Raw genomic sequence first — 22,239 nt, 5'->3', positions numbered from 1 at the left:
GCTTATACTGTAATTCCTCAGCACCTCATAGGTTATTTAAAATAACAAAGAAATAATTCAATTATTGACAAGTGCTACATAAATTTTCGACTTTTGTCCTATTCGCACGGGATTAGTATTACCTGGGGACCTTGTGGGATTTCAAAATTACCCTTCCACATCTGAATTTAAAATGGTGCATTCGCATGGGATAAGCAAATATTTATTTTACTCGATTTTATCGAGGATATGATGATTTCAGACAAATATTATTTTTATTATATAAAATATATTTTATATTATATATACAAACAAATTATATTCATATTACATATTACAAAAAATATTATATTTCATACAAATAAAGCTCTACTCGCGATTTTTCTCTTTCTGCACATTGTATTGTTGTATGATGTATAGCTATATGACTCAGCACCCAAAATATGTTTAAAGCACTGAAACGCAGCCTCAATTTTTGGTTAAAGATGGATAAAAAGGTGCACAGAAAACAAAAAACCTTGATATACAACAGCACCAATTCCTGGCCAAATCACAGACATGCTGATTCACACTGGACTAATATTATCACAGGACCTCGGCATTTGGCAAAATGTGGTACTGTAGGTCATTTGCGGTTGAATTTTTAATTTACAAATTACAAACAGGCTAATTCACATGAAATTATGACAAATCAGACGAGGTACTCGGATAATACTAATCCCATGCTAATAGGACATATGCTATTTTACGAAAAAATAAATTGTAGCTGTTTACGATTAGATAATTTCATATCTCGACTTTTAAGTCTATCCGATTCACTTTTTGTCAGGTGGTGCAAAATTGCATATAATTTTGGGCATTAGATAAACCTCACTACTCTAGCTACGCTATGAAGTAATTAAAAATACATACTGTTTAAATTAAGACACAGCAACATCTGGTGGATATTTTTTAGCATAACCATACCTGAACCAAGTGGTAGAAATACCTCAATCATGCTAAAGCTGCTTTCATCAATAAGACGAGAAATTATCATAATTCGGTTTTATGGACCTCATTGTATCAAGATTACCAGACGCCTGGAGTCATTCAGCAGCCACAGAAAGCCTGCAACTCAAAATTTGATTCAAAAAGAGATTTTGAGAAACATTGCACTTGTTTAAAATGACAGGGTGTAAATTTATTTTGAAACTGCTTTTCTGTATTATTACCATGGTACAAGCCAGAGACACAAACACCAATTACATACACCTGGCATAAAAAGCCAGCTAGTTGATTTTCAGTATAGCATATCTAGACCAAATGGTAGAGATGGCTCAATCGGGTTAGGTTCATCACATTTTTTTCATAATGTGCTCTACCAAAAAGTTAAGGGTAATTCCCAAAAATGATTGCTCAGAAGGTGTTGAATGGATTATAACAGCAGTTTTTTCTGTGTTTTTTTTTTCTTTTTAATTCAAAGCACAGATTTATATTAATGCACTCATTTAAATACATTAATAACAGCTCATACACAAGGACTTAGACAGTGGAGGATCCCACATAATCTAAACCTGATAATAAATGGATTATTGTCATTTTTCAATAAAGAAAAAAAAAAACTAATCATTGACATGGTGAAGTGTTCTGTGAGGAGACTTTTACCTAATGTTTATGGAAGAAGCTACAGTTTGTGCTTTTTGGCACAGCAAGCAACATTTTTTGTCTTTTTAACTTCTAGCAAGAAGAAACAAACTGGTGAAATGACTGCTGTGTGCTGATGCTGTAAGTAGAAACAGGAAACAAACTTGTTTCCAGGACATTCCACAACTTGGATGTAAATACAGGATTATGTAATTTATTAATAAATCATAAAGAAGTTGCTGGAAATTCTTCTTCTTCAACAGCACAGACTGTCATAAAGATTTCTATAAAGTGTACTGGAATTACTGTATAACTATTAGTGTCATATACTGTAGGAGAAGAACAGTTGTTGATGTTCCCCCTTTCTTTAGAGCTTTTTGGATGTCAGTTTCTTGAGACTCTCTAACCTGGCTGTGTAGGTCTTTTCCTGGATGTGCAGCTTCTCAGAGAAATCTGCCTGTTGGACACAAAAAATGTACACATCCATAAAACTCAACATTTATAACCCTGTCACAGATGATCTATGTAATGTAAAACAGTACATGCTGCATATTTCTACTAGACCAACTTGTTTAGAGACAACTCTTCTACAAGAAAAAAAAAAAAAGTCAAACACCCTGCAGTAAGGATCTAATGTTTTAATAGCGCGGGTGAAGTTTCTTTTCCCGGATTCTCATTGTACACACAGGCCTATTAAATGCCTCCAGCGCACATCTGTAATGGTAACAATATGGTTGGGAAGTCACCCACAGCATTTCCAGCATTTGCCTTTTTCAGAGTTGCTACCATATAAGGCATGATGAGATCCACATGAGTTATGACACTCCTGGGAACTTTCGCAACTAAAATATCCCAGAGAGGGAGAAAAAAAAACGGATGTTATTAAACTTCACTCAATGGGGAAAGAAGAGCAGTTCTAGTGGCAGATTTAATCCACATCAAAATCAAACGCTTCAAACTAGCTGGAGCAGGCTGTGATGCTGAGCATATACTCAACAACCCAATCCTGAGAGAAAAGCCTCAAAGAAGAACAGAAGAAAAAAAAAACACACACATACACACACAAAACGAACGGCCAATGCAGGCTGTTTAAGCTGAGAGAGGTTTTTGTTTTGCACAAAGCTAAATATAGCTTGGAGTGAAATATGTAATTGCCTCTGACCAGATGTTACGGCGGGGTAAACAGAAAAATTGATGGAAATAGGACCAATCTTCCAACAGCTCCTTCACACAAACAGCCTCTCGATTTACACAGTGTCCACCAAAGGGAATAAATCATTACAGGAAGTCAAAAAACGTCTTCACGGAAGTCGAGTCAAGTGTGCGTAAAATCATTTATCCTGTCTAAATGAAAATCCGCTTCTACCTGCATGTTGGTGTTTGTTAAGCTTGTTGGCTAAAAGGTACGATAGGGATGACACAATACACAGCAATCTGCGAGGGCAGACTGTTTTCTGCAACCGCAGCACACCCAGTAATTTGATTCCACCTTAAGTCTACCGTAAAATTAATCAGAATATCTGCCAGGAGCTGTCTAATGTGTTCCCTGTTATGTGCAGAATACCAACGATATTAAGCTGGGGAACATTACTCAAGTTTTAATATTAGATCTTCTTTCTTTTTCTTTTTCTTTTGGCACGATCAGTTGGGTAGAAGAGGCCTGTGGGACAGTATGAGCTCAGACCTGATATTTTCACTAATATCATTCCTTCCAGGACCCTGCGGCTTCTCCCTTTAGTTGTCTTCTCCTTACAACTTTTCTTTACTATTGTGTGAAGGAAAGATTCATTTATTTGCATATTGTACAAGAAGAAACCTGTACGTGAGAGGATAAATACACAGCTAACTGCCCTCGTTTATCAAGAAAGATTTTTTTGTAAATGAGGATTTGCACAAGAAACCGTGGAATTTATAAAGATCTAGTTAGTTTGGTGAGGGGCTCACATCCTCCCTATAAAAGTTATTGAGTTTGTATGCATTTGATCTGAATGTTGATTAATAGGCCTCATTGTAAAACTGGCTTGAGTTATGGCAAATTTATCTTAAATTACATTCCTGCGCCATTCTGTTATCATTTTGTCCATTCAATTTTCGGAGCGTTGCCTTTTATGGAGTTTTGTAGACGTCATGCTTGGTAATGAACGAGTGAATGGTATTCATGAACATTCACACACTTTATTAAAATGTTTTGGATTTTCTTTTCATCATGCGTCATACTGTACCTGCAGCTTTACCAGCATCTCTCTGGTCACCTCCCCAAGCACTTCTCGAACATCTTCAACGCTGAAGCTTTCCAGGTTTTCGTGTCTTTCTCCCTGTTCACATTCACCAGATTTTTCCCCATTCTTCTCCATGCTTGTGTCCAAATCCTGAAGGAATATCAACTCACTATTCAAGAACAATTTAGTCTATAATTCAAACAGCCATAAATTCAAGTCTAACTAATCGAAATGCACAGGATTACATAAACATGCCAGATGTGTTTACTGCTCTGAGCGGTTCCCGCTAATGCTGCTGTAAGACGGGAAAGCTTGTAACATTCTTGGACACTGCATAATACAAAAGTATTGCAATTTATGATGGGAACCTGAATTGGTAATAATGGGGGAAAGATGTTTTCTTGTAAACGGCGTAACTTTGTACAGACGAAACGTGAGACATGACTCCTAATAAGCATTAAACATGAGGGTAGAAACAATATTGACACACAGGGGAAAGACCTTGTAAGAAAACTATTAAAGGAGGCAGAGCACCTACATGTGGCCTTGCTTTGAACTGCATGTACAGTATTTGTTTTAACTTCAGGTGTCCTTCTTGTTTCAGATCAAATCAGCATATGTGGGGTATAGTAAACCTAAATTCAAGACCATATGTTTAAATGTATTAATAAAAAGAAACAAAAAAAAGCATTTTCCTCAAAATAAAGCAGAATTGAGTGGAATTTTGGCTTGTGGACAGAGAGCAGATTGTTTGTGAATTACAGTCCCTCTCCTCCCTGACTATGGAGCACAGCCTGAATATTCCAGCTGGAGTGCTGCGCGGTGTGAGCGAAAAGGAAAAATGTTACTCATACTTGGAACTAGATTCATGTTTCCTCTTCGAAATGATTCACATGTGAAACACATTTTCTCACTCGCTAGTCATATCACAAGGCCAAAAGACTGAATTGCTACAATCACTGCTTGAACAACAAGGCTGTTCATTACTCATTTCTCGGGTTTCTATAGTACGTAGAAGTTTGCTGATTCACAAGGGGCAACTTTCTGTACCTGGTCAGGTGATGAGGCGGGGGACGGAGCTCCGTGATGGAGGTCATCAACTGGCGTTCCCTCTTCCAGAGGAGTGATGAAGTCAGCTGAATTAACTATCTCGATGGTTCTCTGAAACATTACACAACACCAATGAACATGTCATTAACAGCGCATATCCTATTACATGCATCCATACTATCCATTTCCTTAGAAATGGAGTATTTATAATAAGAAAAAAATAAGAAAAAAAAAAACAATGATGCACATGCTGAATTTTAAATAATCATTTACACTTGAAGGTATTTAGGTTTCGCATTAATGCATGAGTTACATTTTCTTGTCATTTAGCTGGAATGCTTTTACAGTTGACTTGGCAGAAAGGCCTGCACACAGAACCCAAACTCAGCTCTGTAAGAAAAACAAAGGCTCTGCGGTTTACATATTTGAGATAATTACAATGTCAAATGGAGGGTGAGGGGAAGAACAATGGTCCTTCATTACTCAATTTCTCTGCATTACTCCCCTGCACATGATTCATGCTTTTTCATCTCCCGATAAACGAATTAAAGTCACTTTAATAGTTGTAGAAAAAAAAAGAAGAAAAAAAAAGAAAGCAAAAAAGGCGGCTTCCCTTTGTGCAACTTCTTATACATGCGTTGGTTCACTAAAATGTTTCCAATATACATACAGAGAGCAAAGGAGGGGTGGGAAATAAGGACGTTAATAATCAAACAGTGCTTTGAACCCCTCCATCAAAACAAATAGAAAACGCTCGTGTTATGTGACATTCGGGACCCATTATGTCTGCGGTTCAGCGCTTGACCTACATTTGTTCACTGATCCCCACGATGCTCCAGAGCAAATATATCTATTCACTCGCAGCAGCTTAAAGCACCATTCGGGCGCTAAACAAATCTGCTGCTTGTCTTCCTGCTTCTGATGAGATGAGTTTTCTCCCATTTTAGAGACGTTACACTTTTCTAGTTTGAAGACAGACTGGCACTGAACGACACGTCATGAATATTAATGGCAGCTTGGACGGCAAAAAAAAAGAAAAGAAAAGAAAAGAAAAATATCAGCAATACGCTTTTTCCTGCTGTCTGACATTTTGAAAGTGTGTATGGAACATAATCATTACACGTTAATAATGGATGAGCAAATCAGCTGAGAGGCAGGCTCGGATACGCCCGAGCTGAATTTCAAACGGAGAGATGACAGCTCTCATTAATGCCGTTCACCACCTGCAAAATGGAGAGACGAGAGAGACAAGGGGCAGGCATGCTGCGAAGCCAAGACGAGATGTGGAGACAATTTACTGCCGCTTAATTTGCAACAGCATCTGGGTTGTCTTATTTTAGAAGGAACCAGTGGTCAAATAGATTTGGGATGTTAAAAAAAAATTAAAAGGTCTGATTGCTGAATGTTTGCATGGTAATTAGGATGATGATAAATGAATTTGAACAAGCTGTTATATTTGCTGCTGGTGAGTCATCACATATCTGTCATATCTGTGTCCTGGAAATGGGAAAAAAAAAAAACACATGCTAGTCAGCTTCAATTACATTTCAGAGTCAAGCAATTAAAACGAAGATTGTGCCAAATTGCACTGTGACTCCTGCAAATCCTGGAAAATGTCAATGTAGACAGCTAATACTTGTTTCTTTTAAAATTATTAATAATTAAAATTACAGTCATATACAATTACATGCACTCACACATAACCCACATATCTTGAATCGTACTGTGTTTGATTTAAGACAGCTTATCAGTATAAGAACAAAGGTAGGAAAAGCTGGCTCAGTCCCACACATGTCTCTGCCCTTCCTTCTAACTCTGTTTAGGGTTCCTGTCGCAGGGAACTTCCTCATACTAGCATAATGACGAGCTTTATCTAGAAATGATTACACTCCTTCCCTGATTTCAGCACAGATGAACAGGACTGGTTATGGTTGACAACTTACCGCATACTTGAATTTAATTTGTATGATTTGAATCCGTTATTCGAACCCTTGCCAAGGCTACTGTCTCGAATGTGCATGTATATACAGTATATGATAAGATCATAATTACCTCCATTGTTAGCAGCATGTCGTCTCTCGGATGAGTGAAGAGGAATTCATAGAGGCTGTAATGCTGGAAAAGACTGAAGCACATGACAGAGTTAAATGTGTTCAATGGAAAGAATTTCAATTTGTTTAAAACAAGGACATGTAGGTGTTTGGTCAGGGTTCCTAAGGGGAAAACTTACAGGCATGACCCATTTATGACAACTAGATGGCAGGGTTTCTCTTTATAAAAGGCAAATGCCTGGCAAACATCTTATTCATTTTAAAACAGTAACTGTCAGCTCTTTTAGATATAACAAAATGGCAAAAAACATCTGTCTACACAGTAACCAATTCATATTTGTATACAACCAGTTTAACCTGAAAGGAACCCCTTCATTAACACAAGGTTTGATGTGTTCTATGTTCCATCATGCTCATCTGCTCATCAGGGTTGTAATGAGTGGTTATTTGGGTTACTGAACCAGTCCGACCACTCTCCATTCACATCAACAAGATGTTTCCGCCTGCAGAATTGCCCCTGGATGTTGATGTTTTTTTTCTCTCTCCCCCTTTCTCTCTCTCTCTCTCTCTCTATCTCTTTTTCTCTCTCTCTCTGAAGTCTCTAGAGACTGTTTAGGGTAAAAATCTCAGGAAATACTCAAACCAGCCCAACTGGCTCCTGACCTGTCTACATGCTTTATGCACTGCGCTGCTGTCAAATGATTATCGATAATTGCATGAATGTAGAGGGGTACCAGTGTTCCTATAGAGTAAAGTGTCCAGTGAGAGCCCATACTATATAGTATAACAGAATATTACTGATTACACTTTTAAAAAAAAGAAACATTGCAAATACCAGGAAAAAGGTCCTGGAAAAAACAGGACTTTTGGTGACTTTTGAAAAATAATAATAATAATAATAATAATAATCAGAGTAAAAAACTCTATTTAGTGCTCTATATAATCCCCTGCTACACTAATGCATTTATCCCACCATTACACTAGCGCTTGAAAACCATCCATGTAAAAAGTTTTCTTAGATACCATAATCGGACTGTCTGCTTTATTTATGTATTTTTAATTTATCCCCGTTTCCGAATTTTTCCGGTTTTCTCCCCTAATTTAGCAGATAATTTTTCCACATTAAGCTTCTACTGCCAATCAGTCGGGAGGGCCGCAGACCGACCCACGTGTTTCCTCCGATCCACGTGGTGTCACCGACCATTTTTCGAACTGCTTGATCACGCACCGTTGGGGGCGGCGTAACACACTCGGAGGAACAGTGCTATCCGCTTGCTGAGCCTGTGCGAGCTTACAGACGGCCCTGAATGGCTTGTAGAGCCGTCATTAATGTGGGAGCACTGAGTACCTCTCATCCCTCCCCCTGAGAGAGCTCGGCCAATCAGCTCTCTCTAGGCCCCGGCTGTGAGAGGTTAACAGCATCACCCGGGGATCGACCCAGCGATCCCCGGATGATAGGGTGAGCGCTTTACCACTGCGCCACTCAGAAGCCCGGACTGTCTGCTTTATTTCTAAAACGCTGGCCTCCCAGGAAGCAATTTAATGGCCCAAACATATAGAAATGGCTTGGAGTGAGGTCAGAACTATATGGGGCTCATGGCAATAATTCGCAGCCGAATTCCTGTAATGTGCAAGTGATGTCAGTATATGATTGTGTGTACAGTTCCCATAGACAGATGTGTCTCTTCCGCAAGTTGGAGACAAGTTATATGTTAATCTTTCAAGGATCAGGTGTTCCACTCACTGAATGTTCATGGGCACGACTGCAGTGGGCTTCACATCACCTCACCTGGCCTCATTGTTCATAGATATACGAATGTTTTTAAAACGTTTGCATCATTCAAATGATTCTATGAGTCTCATCATTGGATTGTGCTTGGAGTCTTTTGTAAATATTGTGGCGTGGGCGGGGCGGCGGCTGACGACCAGCATGCCTTGCGGGAATGTCGGTGTGTTCACCATATTGGGGAAAGGTGTTTGGGTTGGTGGCTTCGGCCCTGTTTTTGTGTGTGGGGGTGTGACGTGTGAAATGTGCTCCAGTTCAAGCTAGTGCTGAATTGGATGTAGGCTCCTGAGTGAAGGTGCTGCTCACGCCATACCTGCTGTGTGCTAATAAAGTACTCCCGGCCATTGCATTGGGCAGCAAATAAGCTCACTCGTCTCTCCAGCATTCTTTCCGGCGTAAAAACGCTACAATATCAATTGATTTTATGCATTCATTCATAAAAAGTTTCATCACAAAGCCTGGTTTGACTTGATTGCCCCAATTAGGATTTAAACACTTTTCTGTTTTACTCCAAGGCTTGGTGGATTTAAACTGAGATTAAATTTTCCTTAATATTTTGTTCTTCTGAGTGAATGTTAAGCTTTTGTGCAAAATCAGCATCAGCTTTAATTCTAGCTAGCTAACAAGCTAACACTAGCAAATTTAGGTGTTTCTGGGGTATATACCTTATAGAGCTACCTAAGACTGTTTTCCCCAGCTATATACACTACTGGCAGCCCAGTGGCTTAGTGCCAGCTTGGTTGCCCTGTTGCCTTGCACCTCCAGGGTTTGGGCTCAATTCCCACCTTGGTGTTTGAGTGCATGGAGTTTGCGTATTCTTCCTGTGCTTGGTGGCTTTCCTCAGTGTACTCCACATGCAGATTAGGCTTATTGGCATTCACAAATTGCCCATAGTGTGTAAATGCGTGTGTGCATGTTGAACGGAGGTCCTGCTACAGTCATGAAAATGGGATAGATGGATATACACTACTATTAAAAACTAATAAACATGCTAGTTATCAACAAATGTTTGTAAATCATGCTAACAAGCATGCTAATCAAGGCTAACTAAAAACATGGTAATCAAACCTAACTAAAAAGTTACTCATACTCAGCAAACAGAAAAGGTTTTATAGGCCGCATAATGTGTGTATGACGCATCTTGCTAACTTTGTGGGCTTCTATTTAGTTTAGCATCACTACTAAATCCTGCTAGTTATTGAGACAATTTTAAGCTAACACTAACATAAGCACTAGCTGCCGAAGTAGCCAAACAGCTAATTAACAGGGAGTTGTAGATACACAGTGGTTGTTATTTTTGTTTTTGTTTTCTAAATAAAAATGAATGAAAAATAAACCAGTAGACTCACATTTTAAGAAGAATATTTATCCACAGTGTATCAACATTAAAAAACACTTCCAAATGGGAATGAATGTTGCCAAGCAGCCAAGCTAGCAAATAGCATTTTAAAACAGAAAGACAACAAGAAGATGCTTTCTTGTAATTGTGCAATATTTCTATTAAAGCTTTAACCTAACACTCACTGCCTCCTCTTTTGCTTTCATTTCTTTTGTCTCCCAAGTCATGAGATGAATCATTTTTTTAATGTAACCTACAGGCCACATAGTTCCTAAGAATGTAAGATAGATGAGAACAAGATACACTAGCAGCATTTTAAACAAACATTGCCAGCAACTGCAGAGAGTAATTAGAGTTGCTTTTAAAGCTGCTGTAATCAGTGTTGGCAAGTTTGCTAGCTTCCTCTAAAATTCCATGGAACAAATCCCCTTCCTTCAACCCCACATCCTCATTGAAATCTCTCCAAATCCCCTTCCTCCACAAAAAAGGGAATGCAGCATTTTTGTAATAGCATCATAAAGAAAATGACTCACACTTAAACTTGTGCCTAATTCCTGAACAAAGTACTTGACACTGTTATACTAATTGTGGAATTATCATTGTGTGTCATGCATTAGTAGTGTATAAGGGTTACTTGTAGTAACATACTAGTTAAACTTTTGATTTTACAGAATAATAGAACACAGTGTATTTTCTCCTATTATAAACTCCCTTTATATCCTTGTAAAATCCCCAGTTACACTATTGCACTTATCCTAGCATTTCCTAGGTAAAGAGTTATCTCAGTACGCCAGATCCATGATTGGATTGGCCGTTTCATGTCTGAAACGCTGGCTTCCCAGGAACATTTTTAATGGCCTAAACAGGTGGAAATGCCTTGAAGCGAAGTCAGGACTGTACAGGGGATGTGGCAATAACTCCTAGCCGAGTTCCTGCAATGTTCAAGTGGTACTTGTGTATAATTGAGGGTACAGCTCCCACGGACAGATGCGTCTCTTCCTCGAGTTGGAGACAAATTATCTGTCGATTTTCAAAGATCAGGCGTTTCACTCACTGAACGTTCACTGCAGTGGGCTCTGAGCCACCTTGGCCAGGATCATCATTCTCCGATGTATGGACTTCTTTAAAACGTTTGCACCATTCACATGTTTTTTTGAGGCTAAGATTCTTATCACCGTACTGTACTTGAAGTCTTCTGTATATGTCAATCTGTTTTATACCTTCATTTACAAGAAATTTTGTCACAGGAACCGGCTTGACTTGAACGCCCCTTATATATTATGAACACTGTACTGTAATGGTTTGTGAGGACATTACACCATAGCCAGTTAACAAAAATAATTAGCTTGAGCCAAATTATGATCACATAATGAATTCTAGCAACACTATTAAAAATAAATCAAATTGCCTACAGTAATTACAGGATACCAGATAAGAAACATTAATGGTTCTATTAAATCTACGTCAGTGCTCTTACCCTACATCTATAGCTTGCTTATGGCCATTTTATGGATGACAGTGAAAGTTTTAGAGCCTAAAGGACTGGCCTGATAAGCCGGCACCACTAATAAATCCTTCACCCAAAGAACTGAATAAAACGGCAGATTTAAAATGCTCACAATTTGCTTCCATAAGATACTTGGGGTTTTAAATCAGTGCAAATATAAATGTTTGTTTGTGTTTTTCACCTTGCAGATAGATTTTTTTTTTTTGCAACTTGTTATGCACCACAGAAGCCTACATGCTTCACAATCCATCGGTTTATGAATTATGTATAGTATTAATTATAGAGGATATAAAAAGAGATCCAATTTGCTTATTGCTAGTAGGCAAAGGCATGAATATCTCACAGTTCTTATTAATGAAAAACGAGAAAAGAATGATCTCGTTTTTATTCATCCTACTAGCTCATAATTTACAGATAATTACAGCACGTTCAGGAAAATGTTATATATTAGAATGTGATATCAATCGGGAAGGGATATTAACCTGCTCATGAAGTAATCCGTAATGGATTTGATTTGATCCACATCAAACAGCGGATTAAAAGTGGTGCTTGCTGATCGTGATGACTGTCTAGTTGTCAGCAGCATCCGAGTGAACTCCTTGAGATTGTCGGCAAATGACATGTGCTGGTCTGAAAATGACAAATTCAGAGCAAAAGTAATCAGGAGAGATTATACTGCAAAACAGTGTTTGTTAATTAGCCATTATTGAATTGCTTAAGTTAAGAGTTAAAAGGAAAACTACAATAAAAGGCCAAAGGTTTATGCATGCCTGAAAATCATATTTATAAATGCTTTATGAACACTGCATTCCAGATTTAGTCCCCCTTTGGTGTTATAATAACCATGTCATCATGGAGCTTCCTTTGTGCGCAGGGACATTATGATGCTGGAACTGATTTTGGACTCCACTCTGAAGATAACTGTACTCCTAATTATGTATAGTGGAGAGAAGTCTGTACAGTCTTTTGGCTATATAACTAACATGAACCCCAAATTCATATCAAACTGCAGCATGCAATCAATAGACGACAATAAGTATAAGCTGTGTAATGTTTCTGCCAAACATCTGCAAATAACATTTTTGTGATGTCACAATTTAACCAGAATCATATGCTGTTCTATTTTAACATTCCTTATCACATTCTGTTTTCATTAAATATACATGATTTAGTATGTCGACATCTGATCATCAAACCCACATGTGGGTCTTGCTGAAAGGTTGAAAGCATACAATAGTATTAAATGTCTTTGTAAGCTATAGAATAAGAATTTCCCTTTACTGGAGATGCGAGGCTCAAATTTAAAACCATAAAGACAAGGGCAGAGTGAAAGAACATAAATGACCGGCACAGAGCCGTGACCTCAACCCCACTAAACAGATTTAGGATGAACTGGAATGCGCCTCCTCTTCCCACAACAGTCCTCGACCTCAAAAATGCCTAAATGAGCACAAATCCCAAAATACACACCCGAAAATCATTTTTCGAAAGCCTTCTCTAAAGAGTGGACGTTACTATAAGAACAATGGGTGACTAAATGAACTAGCACCTGGTCAGGTGTCCATAAACGTTCACCAATATTGTGTACATACTGTATCTATTATTGCCACATACTTACCTTTAATATTGTCAAGCAACAGCTGTAAAAGGGCCATAATAAATGAAATTTGCTGGCTTGTAAAGTTCATCTGCTTGGCCCACCAAAATCCTGTAACAAAATAGCTCAACAACGAGGCCTCATTCACACAGGTTTGGTGTTTCTTCAAATCAAGTACATCCGCAAATCGCCTAAATAAGTGAAATAAGAAACAGAAAAAGATGTGAGATGAAGGTGTTACATATTAAATTTATCTGGAAGTCCATCATGCACTTTGAATTGTCACTTTTGCAAAAGTCTGGGGAAAAACCCAACATATCAAATAGATGATAGATAACTTTAGGAAGAAGTGTAGAAAATTCACATATATCAGCAACACTGAGTATACCAAAAGTAATTTACCATTATAAATGACATAAAATAAATATATAAAAAGAATGCAGACTAAGAGTGCGGTGTGGTTGTGCAATAGATTGCAAACATTGCAGAAATAAGCAGGAGACTTGAGTGGAATTAAAGTCTCAGTGTCTGCAAACACCATCAACAGTGTAAATACTGTAAACAGTGATAAAAACTGAACAGGGGTTAAACAGTATTGTATAGAGTGAATGTGAGAAAATAAATTGATAGAAATTAATTGAAATAAAGTGGCAGTGCATATGAATAGGAATAGTAGATAATGGGTAACTATCATCCAGTAAGCTTATTTTTAGACTGGCTCAGTACAAAATAGTGCTCCGGCTGGTATACAATCGACCTCTTGTACCGTTCGTTTCTACAGCGGTGCTGAATAAATGCCCTACTAAAGGAGCTCCACTGTTTAATCAGTAGATCATGAAGGGGATACTGTTTATTGTCCAAAATGGCTGTGAGTTTATTGAATGCCCTCATTTTCACCACCTACTCAAAACCATACAGAGAACAGCCCAAGACAAAGACAGCCTTCTTAACCTGTTTGTTAAGTTTTGTTTTTTTATTACCAGCTTTGAATCATAGTGCTGCAAAGAAGACTATATTGGCTACCACAGACTGGCAGAAGATCTCTAACATCTGGCTGCAAACATTAAAGGACCGGAGCTTCCTCAGAAAGCAAAGGCTGCTCATCTGTTTCCTGTCCATAGTTTATGAGTTACACATGGCTGAAACTGTATGACATGACTCAAAATGGGTCTGGGTAGCCCTATGGTTAAGGCATTGAACTATTGATTGAACGGTTTCAGGTTTAAACCACAAACACCACCAAGTTGTCACTGTTGGAACCTTGAGCAAGACCTTAACCCTGAACTGTTTATATGTATAATGAGATTTTTAAAAATGTTGCTCTGGATAAGGGCATCTGCCAAAATTCCATAAAAGTATAAATTGATCTTCCACTTCAGCTTGTTGTCAAGACAGACACCAAGGTACCAACCAAACCAGACTTGGAAGCCCAGAACATTGATAAATCTTTTCTGTTCTTTTTATTAATTAAAGCCTAGGTGAAATACAGTGGGGCAAAAAAGTATTTAGTCAGCCACCAATTGTGCAAGTTCTCCCACTTAAAAAGATGAGAGAGGCCTGTAATTTTCATTATAGGTATACCTCAACTATGAGAGATAAAATAAAATAAAAAATCCAGGAAATGACATTGTAGCATTTTAAAATAATTTATTTGCAAATTATGGTGGAAAATAAGTATTTGGTCAACAACAAAATTTCATCTCAATACTTTGTTATCTACCCTTTGTTGGCAATGACAGAGGCCAAACATTTTCTGTAAGTCTTCACAAGGTTTTCACACAATGTTGCTAGTATTTTGGCCCATTCTTGTTGATGTTTTGGGGCTTTCGCTAGGCAACATAGACTTTCAACTCCCTCCAAAGATTTTCTATGGTGTTGAGATCTGGAGACTGGCTAGGCCACTCCAGGACCCTGAAGTGCTTCTTACGAAACCACTCCTGCGTTGCCCCGGGCAGTGTGTTTGGGATCATTGTCATGCTGAAAGACCCAGCCACGTTTCATTTTCAATGCCCTTGCTGATGGGAGGAGGTTTTCACTCAGAATCTCACGATACATGGCACCATTCATTCTTTCCTTTACACGGATTAGTTGTCCTGTCCCTTTTGCAGAAAAACAGCCCCAAAGCATGATGTTTCCACCCCCATGCTTCACAGTAGGTATGGGGTTCTTTGGATGCAACTCAGCTCCCACAGTTGATTTCTTCACACCAAGCTGCTTACCTATTGCAGATTCAGTCTTCCCGGCCTGGTGCAGTGGGAGAACTTGCACAACTGGTGGCTAACTAAATATTTTTTTGCTTGCCCCACTGTATGTATTGAACATTTTCAGTATTTCAGAATCTTAAAATCTCCTTCCTTGATATGATTTCCTAATACTGTGCTTCTTCCACTAAGTCTAAATCACCATTATGTCAAAATCACCAAAGTTCTGTATATAGAAGAATGATATACTGTATAAAAAGGAGAAGTATTCAGCTACCCTGTCTCACTTTTTTGCCCAATCAGCACAATTAGTTGCATCACTTTGTCTTTCTTGGATAAAATAACATTAAGCTATTTCTATTTAACTTTATGAGTGCTGTACTTTTGCTCTCATACACATTTTCTCACGGCTTTGCCTTGGTCATTTACTATTTACTGTAGTGCTTGTGCAAATAATCACATTGCAGCGTTATGACACATTCGCGATTATGTAATAATGTTGATCTCATATTTGTGCCAGAACTGTTTAGATTATTTTGCACATTGAGACAAAAACTTTTCCTTTAGGCTATCCTACCTAAACTTATAAAAATGTGTTTATGTGATGTACAGTAAATATAGAAATGTCTACATATCCCTGTAAAAAATATATTTTCTTCTGACTTCTTCTGTGAAAAAATGTACCCTAAATCATGTTGGATCTTTTTCCACTTTTAACGTGACATAGCAGCCAACACATTTTAAGTGATAATCAAAAAGCAGGGAAAAATTGACAAAAACCTGGTTGCATGAGAGCGCACAGCATTTCATAATGGAGCATGCACCATTCAAACAGTTCAAAAGTAACTAATATACACTTGTCATTAAAGAAGTTATTCCTGAAATTATTACAAATGACAAAAAACTTTATCAAAGCATGGATCTCACTGTTGAAAAGTATCAATAGTTATCTTATTTCACAAAACTATGGTAAAACCTTTTACCATGGAGATGTATGGTACATCTAATGATCTGGAAGTACAAAAGAACAATGGATGTACCATAGAACACCATCATTAACAAGTGAAAATATTGGGGAACTACAGTGACATTACCAATCTTTTAAAAACACTGTGTTTTGTGTTATGTAATGTGTTATGGTCTAAAAAGGTGGAACTCATCATTTTAAAAGACATCATTGGCAAAAAAAAAAAATCAAACCTTGCTACCCAAATAATACCATCTCTATAGCAGAGCATGGTGGTGGCAGCATCATGCTATGGTTCTGCTTCTCAAGAAAAAAAAACATTTCACCTTCTAGCATAATAATTACCCAAAACACAAATTTAAGACAATAAATGAATAGCTTACAATAGGAAAAACAAAAAACAACGAGCGTCTGGGTTTGATTCCAATTTTAAATCCTGCCTCTATTGTGCATGAATCGTGCACGTTCTCTCTGTGCTTGGTGGGTTTCCTTTGGGTACTCTGGTTTTCTCCCACACTCCAAAGACATGCATATTAGGCTAATTGGTGTCCCCAAATTAGGTGTGAATGAGTGTGTAAGTGTGCGAATGTGTGTACAGTACGTACGTGTTTCTGCCCTGCAATGGTTCGACACCATGTCCAGGGTGTACCCTACCTCGTGCCCCAAGTTTCCTGGGATAGTCTCCAAGCCCCCCGCGACCCTGTATACAGGATTGAGTGGTATAGGCAATGAGCCGATGAGAGGGAATTTGAAAAGGACTGTGCAAAAGAGGTTAAACATTAAAGATTTGACGATATATGTGGTTAAGCATTTATTCTGGTCTATATATACACAGTAGTGTAGCACCACATAAAGCACCACCCCATTGGTAACTGCATCACATGTGATTTGAATAGTTGTAGTACAGTTGGTACAAATTAAACTATTCCACAAAGTGTATTATGAGGTTAGGGCTGAGATGTATACAGAATATTTTTTTTAATCCTGAATAATGCTTGTTAGAAATGATTATAGAATGACATTAACAAAGGAGAAGTATTAAGCTCCCCTGTCTCACTTTTTTGCTCAATCAGCACAAATTAGTTGCGTCACTTTGTCTTTCCTGCATAGAATAACATCAAGCTATTTTTACATATAGCACCACTTTTTGTTCTTTAATCCTAAATAATGCTTGCTAGAATTAATTTTTATAAATCCTCTCACTAACATGATGATTCTTATGCAAAATGCGCTTTGATAACATGATATTTTGCTTATAGTGCAGCTCAACAATGCATTTATCACTTTTCAAACCACTATATATATTTGATGTCCAAACTCAATGATTGATTTTGAATATCAGTTGTCCAGTGTTTTGAAATAAAACTTGGGTGACTTCGACTAAACCACATCCAGATGCAGTACATAACAGGAAAATGATTCAGCTTGTGCTTGCCACTTTTCTGCTTCTACGAACAGACTGTTCTGTTGCAATATCACTTTAGTAAGAAGGACTCATGCTAAAGAACAGATTTATATAAAGCACTTGAACTGTGGCGAAGAAAAAAGTGGATTCACATCCACTTTTTTTTTTAATGAATTTTGTTGGAAATAATGTATTGTGTGTCATACGTAGATTTTTTTTTTTTTTAGAAAATGGCATATTAAGTAGATTTTTAGTTGTCAACTTACAGTATATCAAGACTTAGTCATTTCTTCCTTTTTATCCTTTGTGTGTGCTATTATTTCATTTTTCATTATTATGCTAAAATGTGCTTAAAAGGCTCTTTGTCATTCAAATGATAATCCACCTGAGATGGAGGACAAATCTCAACCTTCTCCAAGCCAAAGAATATTCTTTTAGTCAATAACAATCCTGTTCTGGCAGAAGAGAAGAGAAATGCCAGAACCACATTTAAATTAATTCTTCACTGTAATGCCAAGTACACTTCACATAAGATATGTCATCTAACTGTCTGTGAAAATGACTAACGTTTGCGTTGACATCAGTCAGTGACTATTACAGTGACTGTACTGTATTACTGCAGCGCTGTCCAGTTCTGGATCTCATTGGACAGAAGGTGTTGATTTTTCTATAACAGCAGTTCTGACACGCATCCGAGTTGCTAATCACAGGTTATATTAATGCAAAAAATTCTAATATGTTATCGTTATTATAGTAACAACTCATTCATATAGACTTGTATGGCGGTTCCTCATTTTAATGCTGCATTCAAGCCAAATTCAGAAATAGGAAATATAAATGCAGAATTATTTACTATTTTTTTTTAACTGGGCACATTATTGTCATCATTGTCATCAATGATCAATTTGTTGATCGGTTTAAAATACAGTAGTTTGCAAAATTATTCAACCCCTAAGTCAAAATGGAGTACAAGTCAGCAAAAAAGTATTAGAAAATAAGAAAATAATAAAACATCTTGCTTACATACAACCACCTAGATTCCAGAAGCTCCAGATATAAGATACTGCCTTAACGAGGACACAACTGACTTATAAGTGGCCATTTCATGTAAAATATTAAATTGGCCATCTTATATAAAATCATAAGAACAGTTAAACAAAAACTACCTTAGTTTAACTCTCATTGAAAAAAACCTATCCTTAACAGAAAGAGGAAAAATGAAGACGAAAGCTTTTTCTTTGCAAGGAAGTCAAAGGTAAGGTAATAAAATGTGTTGAACATCCCATTAAGCACTGATGGATCAATAATGAGGATGTGGAGGCTTCACTACAAAACCCAAGCAAACAATAGCTGAGCCAGCCATCAGACTCAGTGCAGAAACAAGACAAAGACTGGTGAAGGGAACCGCAGTGACACCAACATTCACTAGGAAGGCATTACTGAGTACAGTGGCCCGAGAGTGGAGAAAGGACAACTATGGCCAACCATTCAAATAGTTCTGCGTAAGTGATGTCTATAGGAGAAAGCCTCTCTTATAAGAGCTTCATAAGGGTTATTTAGTGAACATGAGATATACTGTTTGGACAGTGCTCAATTAACACCACCCACACAATGGAATGAGGCGGTGCAAATGCCTAAATGTAAATGTAAACAACACAAGGCCTAAGCCATGCAGGGGTTAAACACAAAAAGTGTTTTTTCCAATTTACCAACAAATAATACGTTTTGACCTTAAAGATTTACTTAAAAAGCATATTAATTTTCAAATAAAATACTGACCAGAACAATCTGCAAGCGGCATTTGCAATCTGATGACCTGTAGCGGGCTTGAACACGTTGTCAAAGCACTGTAAATACTACTATACCCTCATCTCTCGTTTAATCAAATAAGGATGTGAGTAGCCATGTGGACATGCGGTTATACACTAAACTTAAGATTGTGGATCGTTTCGGTTGTTTCTCAGTTATGACCCTTTAGCCATGATGCAGTCCAAGAATTGATATATTTTTTTAACATCCATTTATTCACAAAGTTATGTATAAAAAACATAAATAAAATACATAAGACACCTTTCTGCAACAGAGGTACACATTTATTATTTTAAACTTCCTGCTATGGACATTGAGTAGTTTTTGTTTTTGTAGTTTCATAACTTATTTTGAGTTTCATAATTTAAGAGCATCTGTGATCTAAACTCTTACATTATCTGTCAATGCTAAAATAAAATTCCAGTTAAAATCTATTATATCTATTATAAATACTTACCAAAACATTAAGAAAATTAAGAAGGTCAATTTAACTTGACTAACAGAAAGCAAAGTAGGATATTAATGATACTATGATACTAACAAAATATACAGTATGATGAATTCCCTGTTGCAGTTGCGACTTTCAAATTACCATATGTTCCTAATAAAATAAAAAACTAGTCTTAAATAGGCTTGCATGTTTAGAAATACAAATGGCTTTATTTTTTTTTTTGGCTTTATTTGTCTAGGAGCAGGGGTAACTTAGTGGTTCAGTGTTGCACTACTGATCAGAAGGTCCCAGGTTCAAACCCCATAACCACCGAGCTGCCACTTTTAGGCCCTTGAGCAAGCCCTTAACTGCTCAGATGTATAATAAGATGAAATGTAAGCTGCTCTGAATAAGAGTGTCTGCAAATGCAGTAAAATCTGTTCTCACGATGTTAACCTCCCTACCTGTACTCTATGGACATAAGTTTGTAAACCCCGGCCCATAACTCCCCTTAAGAACTTGAGCCAAAAGTACAGTAGTTGAAACGAAGCTGCCAACTTTTACTCACTGACCGTGAGACTCATACTCTTTTTACATGCTTTCACGCCACACATACATTTCTCACACGTTCATATTCAAAGCAATGGTCTATGGAAGACGCAAGCAAAATCACTGAGCAATCATTAGTGCTTGGGGTGGGATTGGAGATCTCATGTGCATGTACCCACAGAACCAATGGCCTTATTTTCAGAATCTCACTCCAAGCTTTTCTAAAACGTTGGCAGCTTTGCTTGAAAGTACACAATTGTTTAAAATGTCTGTGTATTTTGTATCTTTACAACTTCCCTTTACTGGAACGAAGTGGCCCAAACCTGTTCCAGCAGGATAATGCTGGGTTGTTTTTTTTTTGTAAAAAAAACAAAACAAAAACAAGCTCCATGAGGAAATGGTTCGCCAAGACTGCCGTGAAAGAATTGCAATGGCTTGCCCAGAGCCCTGACCTCGGTCCTTTCTGATGAATTGAAACATCACGCCCAGGCCTCCTGTGCTTAACCTCACTGAGGCTTTTGTGGCAGAATGAGAACAAATTCCCAAGCATCATGCCAAAATCCAGTGGAATGGAGATTGAATGACAGATCTAGAAAAATGAAGATTGTTATGGCATAAAGCAGACAAGTCAAAGCCATATTAATGCCATGCCTTTGAAGTGGGATGTTAAACAAGTTTGGTATATGAGAGTCATGGTCAAAAACTTTCGGCCATACTGTGTAATGAATATTCTTGTGGTCTTGGTTGAGTTATTTATCTACTTTAATAAAGGCAAGCTGATAAACAACTTACCTGAGCTTGCTGAAATTGAGCTTTCTTCAAGTCGTTAAATTTTAAACCATGTCATACATCACCTTTGGAGGGTATTTGCTTGCAAATATGAATAGGTCACCAATAATATGACATCAGATTCTTTATATTTTTCATTAATAAAGCTGACTATCTGACTATTTCTTTGCCTAAGACTTTGGACTGAGCCTCTATTTCAGTCATCCAGTCCAGCGGTACTTAATAAAAGCAACTTCCTTGATTACAATTCTCTTCCACAAAGTCCTGAAATACCTCTACGTCAAGCTGCACAGCTTTAAATGACATTTTGCCCTATAATATAATTAATGAAGTCTCTGTAAATAATATTTAATAGCAGTTAGGAACAAGAAAACAGAATGTTATGGATAAAACGAACATCCTTAAATTCTCATTTCTTAAAGTCTGCTTTTCAGGAAATTCTCAGAAGGCAGAATAACAACTTCTCCGCTAAACAAAACATTGCAGAAATGTTAACCTTTGTCATCACTGCCTGAATCAGCACAGCTATTTGTATCATTGGGCATTTACTGCAAAGACTGATATCCGGCAATTCACTAGAACAAAGACAGAGCTCAGCTATTTTCTTTAATAAATTACAAAATTTAGTCAAAGCATAGGATTCAGGAAATTTTTATTTCAGTCATGATAAGTAAGTAATAGTTATTTTTCCAAAGATTTAAGTTAACCCAATAATTTAGCCCACAAAAATGAGGGTCTCTCACCATCGGGAATGTGATGGTATAAGTTTTCTAAGGTTGAAAATTCTAGCTTTTTTATTCTCCCTCAATTTTGTACACACCACCAAGAAACTTAGATGTTTCTCAAGCTTTAGGAGCCAAAACAAACCATTAAGTTAACAGCAATAGTCTGGGAACTCCACCAAAACTCGTAGCCTGCTCGCTTTTTATGCGATTGCA

General features: G+C 37.5%; 1 protein-coding gene across 1 annotated transcript in view; it reads right to left on the bottom strand.

The window, feature by feature from the left end:
* Positions 1 to 1,149: 1,149 nt before the first annotated feature.
* Positions 1,150 to 22,239, bottom strand: part of cabcoco1 (ciliary associated calcium binding coiled-coil 1) — a 31,735-nt gene continuing 10,645 nt past the window's right edge. The window contains exons 3-8 of the mRNA XM_053512016.1: positions 13,173 to 13,342; positions 12,037 to 12,184; positions 6,924 to 6,996; positions 4,872 to 4,982; positions 3,825 to 3,971; positions 1,150 to 2,059 (exon numbers count right to left, since the gene is read on the bottom strand). Coding sequence (XP_053367991.1) covers positions 1,970 to 2,059; positions 3,825 to 3,971; positions 4,872 to 4,982; positions 6,924 to 6,996; positions 12,037 to 12,184; positions 13,173 to 13,342 — 739 coding nt within the window. The 3' untranslated portion in view covers positions 1,150 to 1,969. The remainder of the gene's footprint in view (positions 2,060 to 3,824; positions 3,972 to 4,871; positions 4,983 to 6,923; positions 6,997 to 12,036; positions 12,185 to 13,172; positions 13,343 to 22,239) is intronic.

The sequence above is a fragment of the Clarias gariepinus genome, chromosome 14 (genome assembly GCF_024256425.1).
Source record: "Clarias gariepinus isolate MV-2021 ecotype Netherlands chromosome 14, CGAR_prim_01v2, whole genome shotgun sequence".
NCBI classification, from domain to species: Eukaryota; Metazoa; Chordata; class Actinopteri; order Siluriformes; family Clariidae; genus Clarias; species Clarias gariepinus.
The sequence above is the reverse complement of the archived record's forward strand: the minus strand, read 5'-3'. Positions and strand labels throughout refer to the sequence as shown.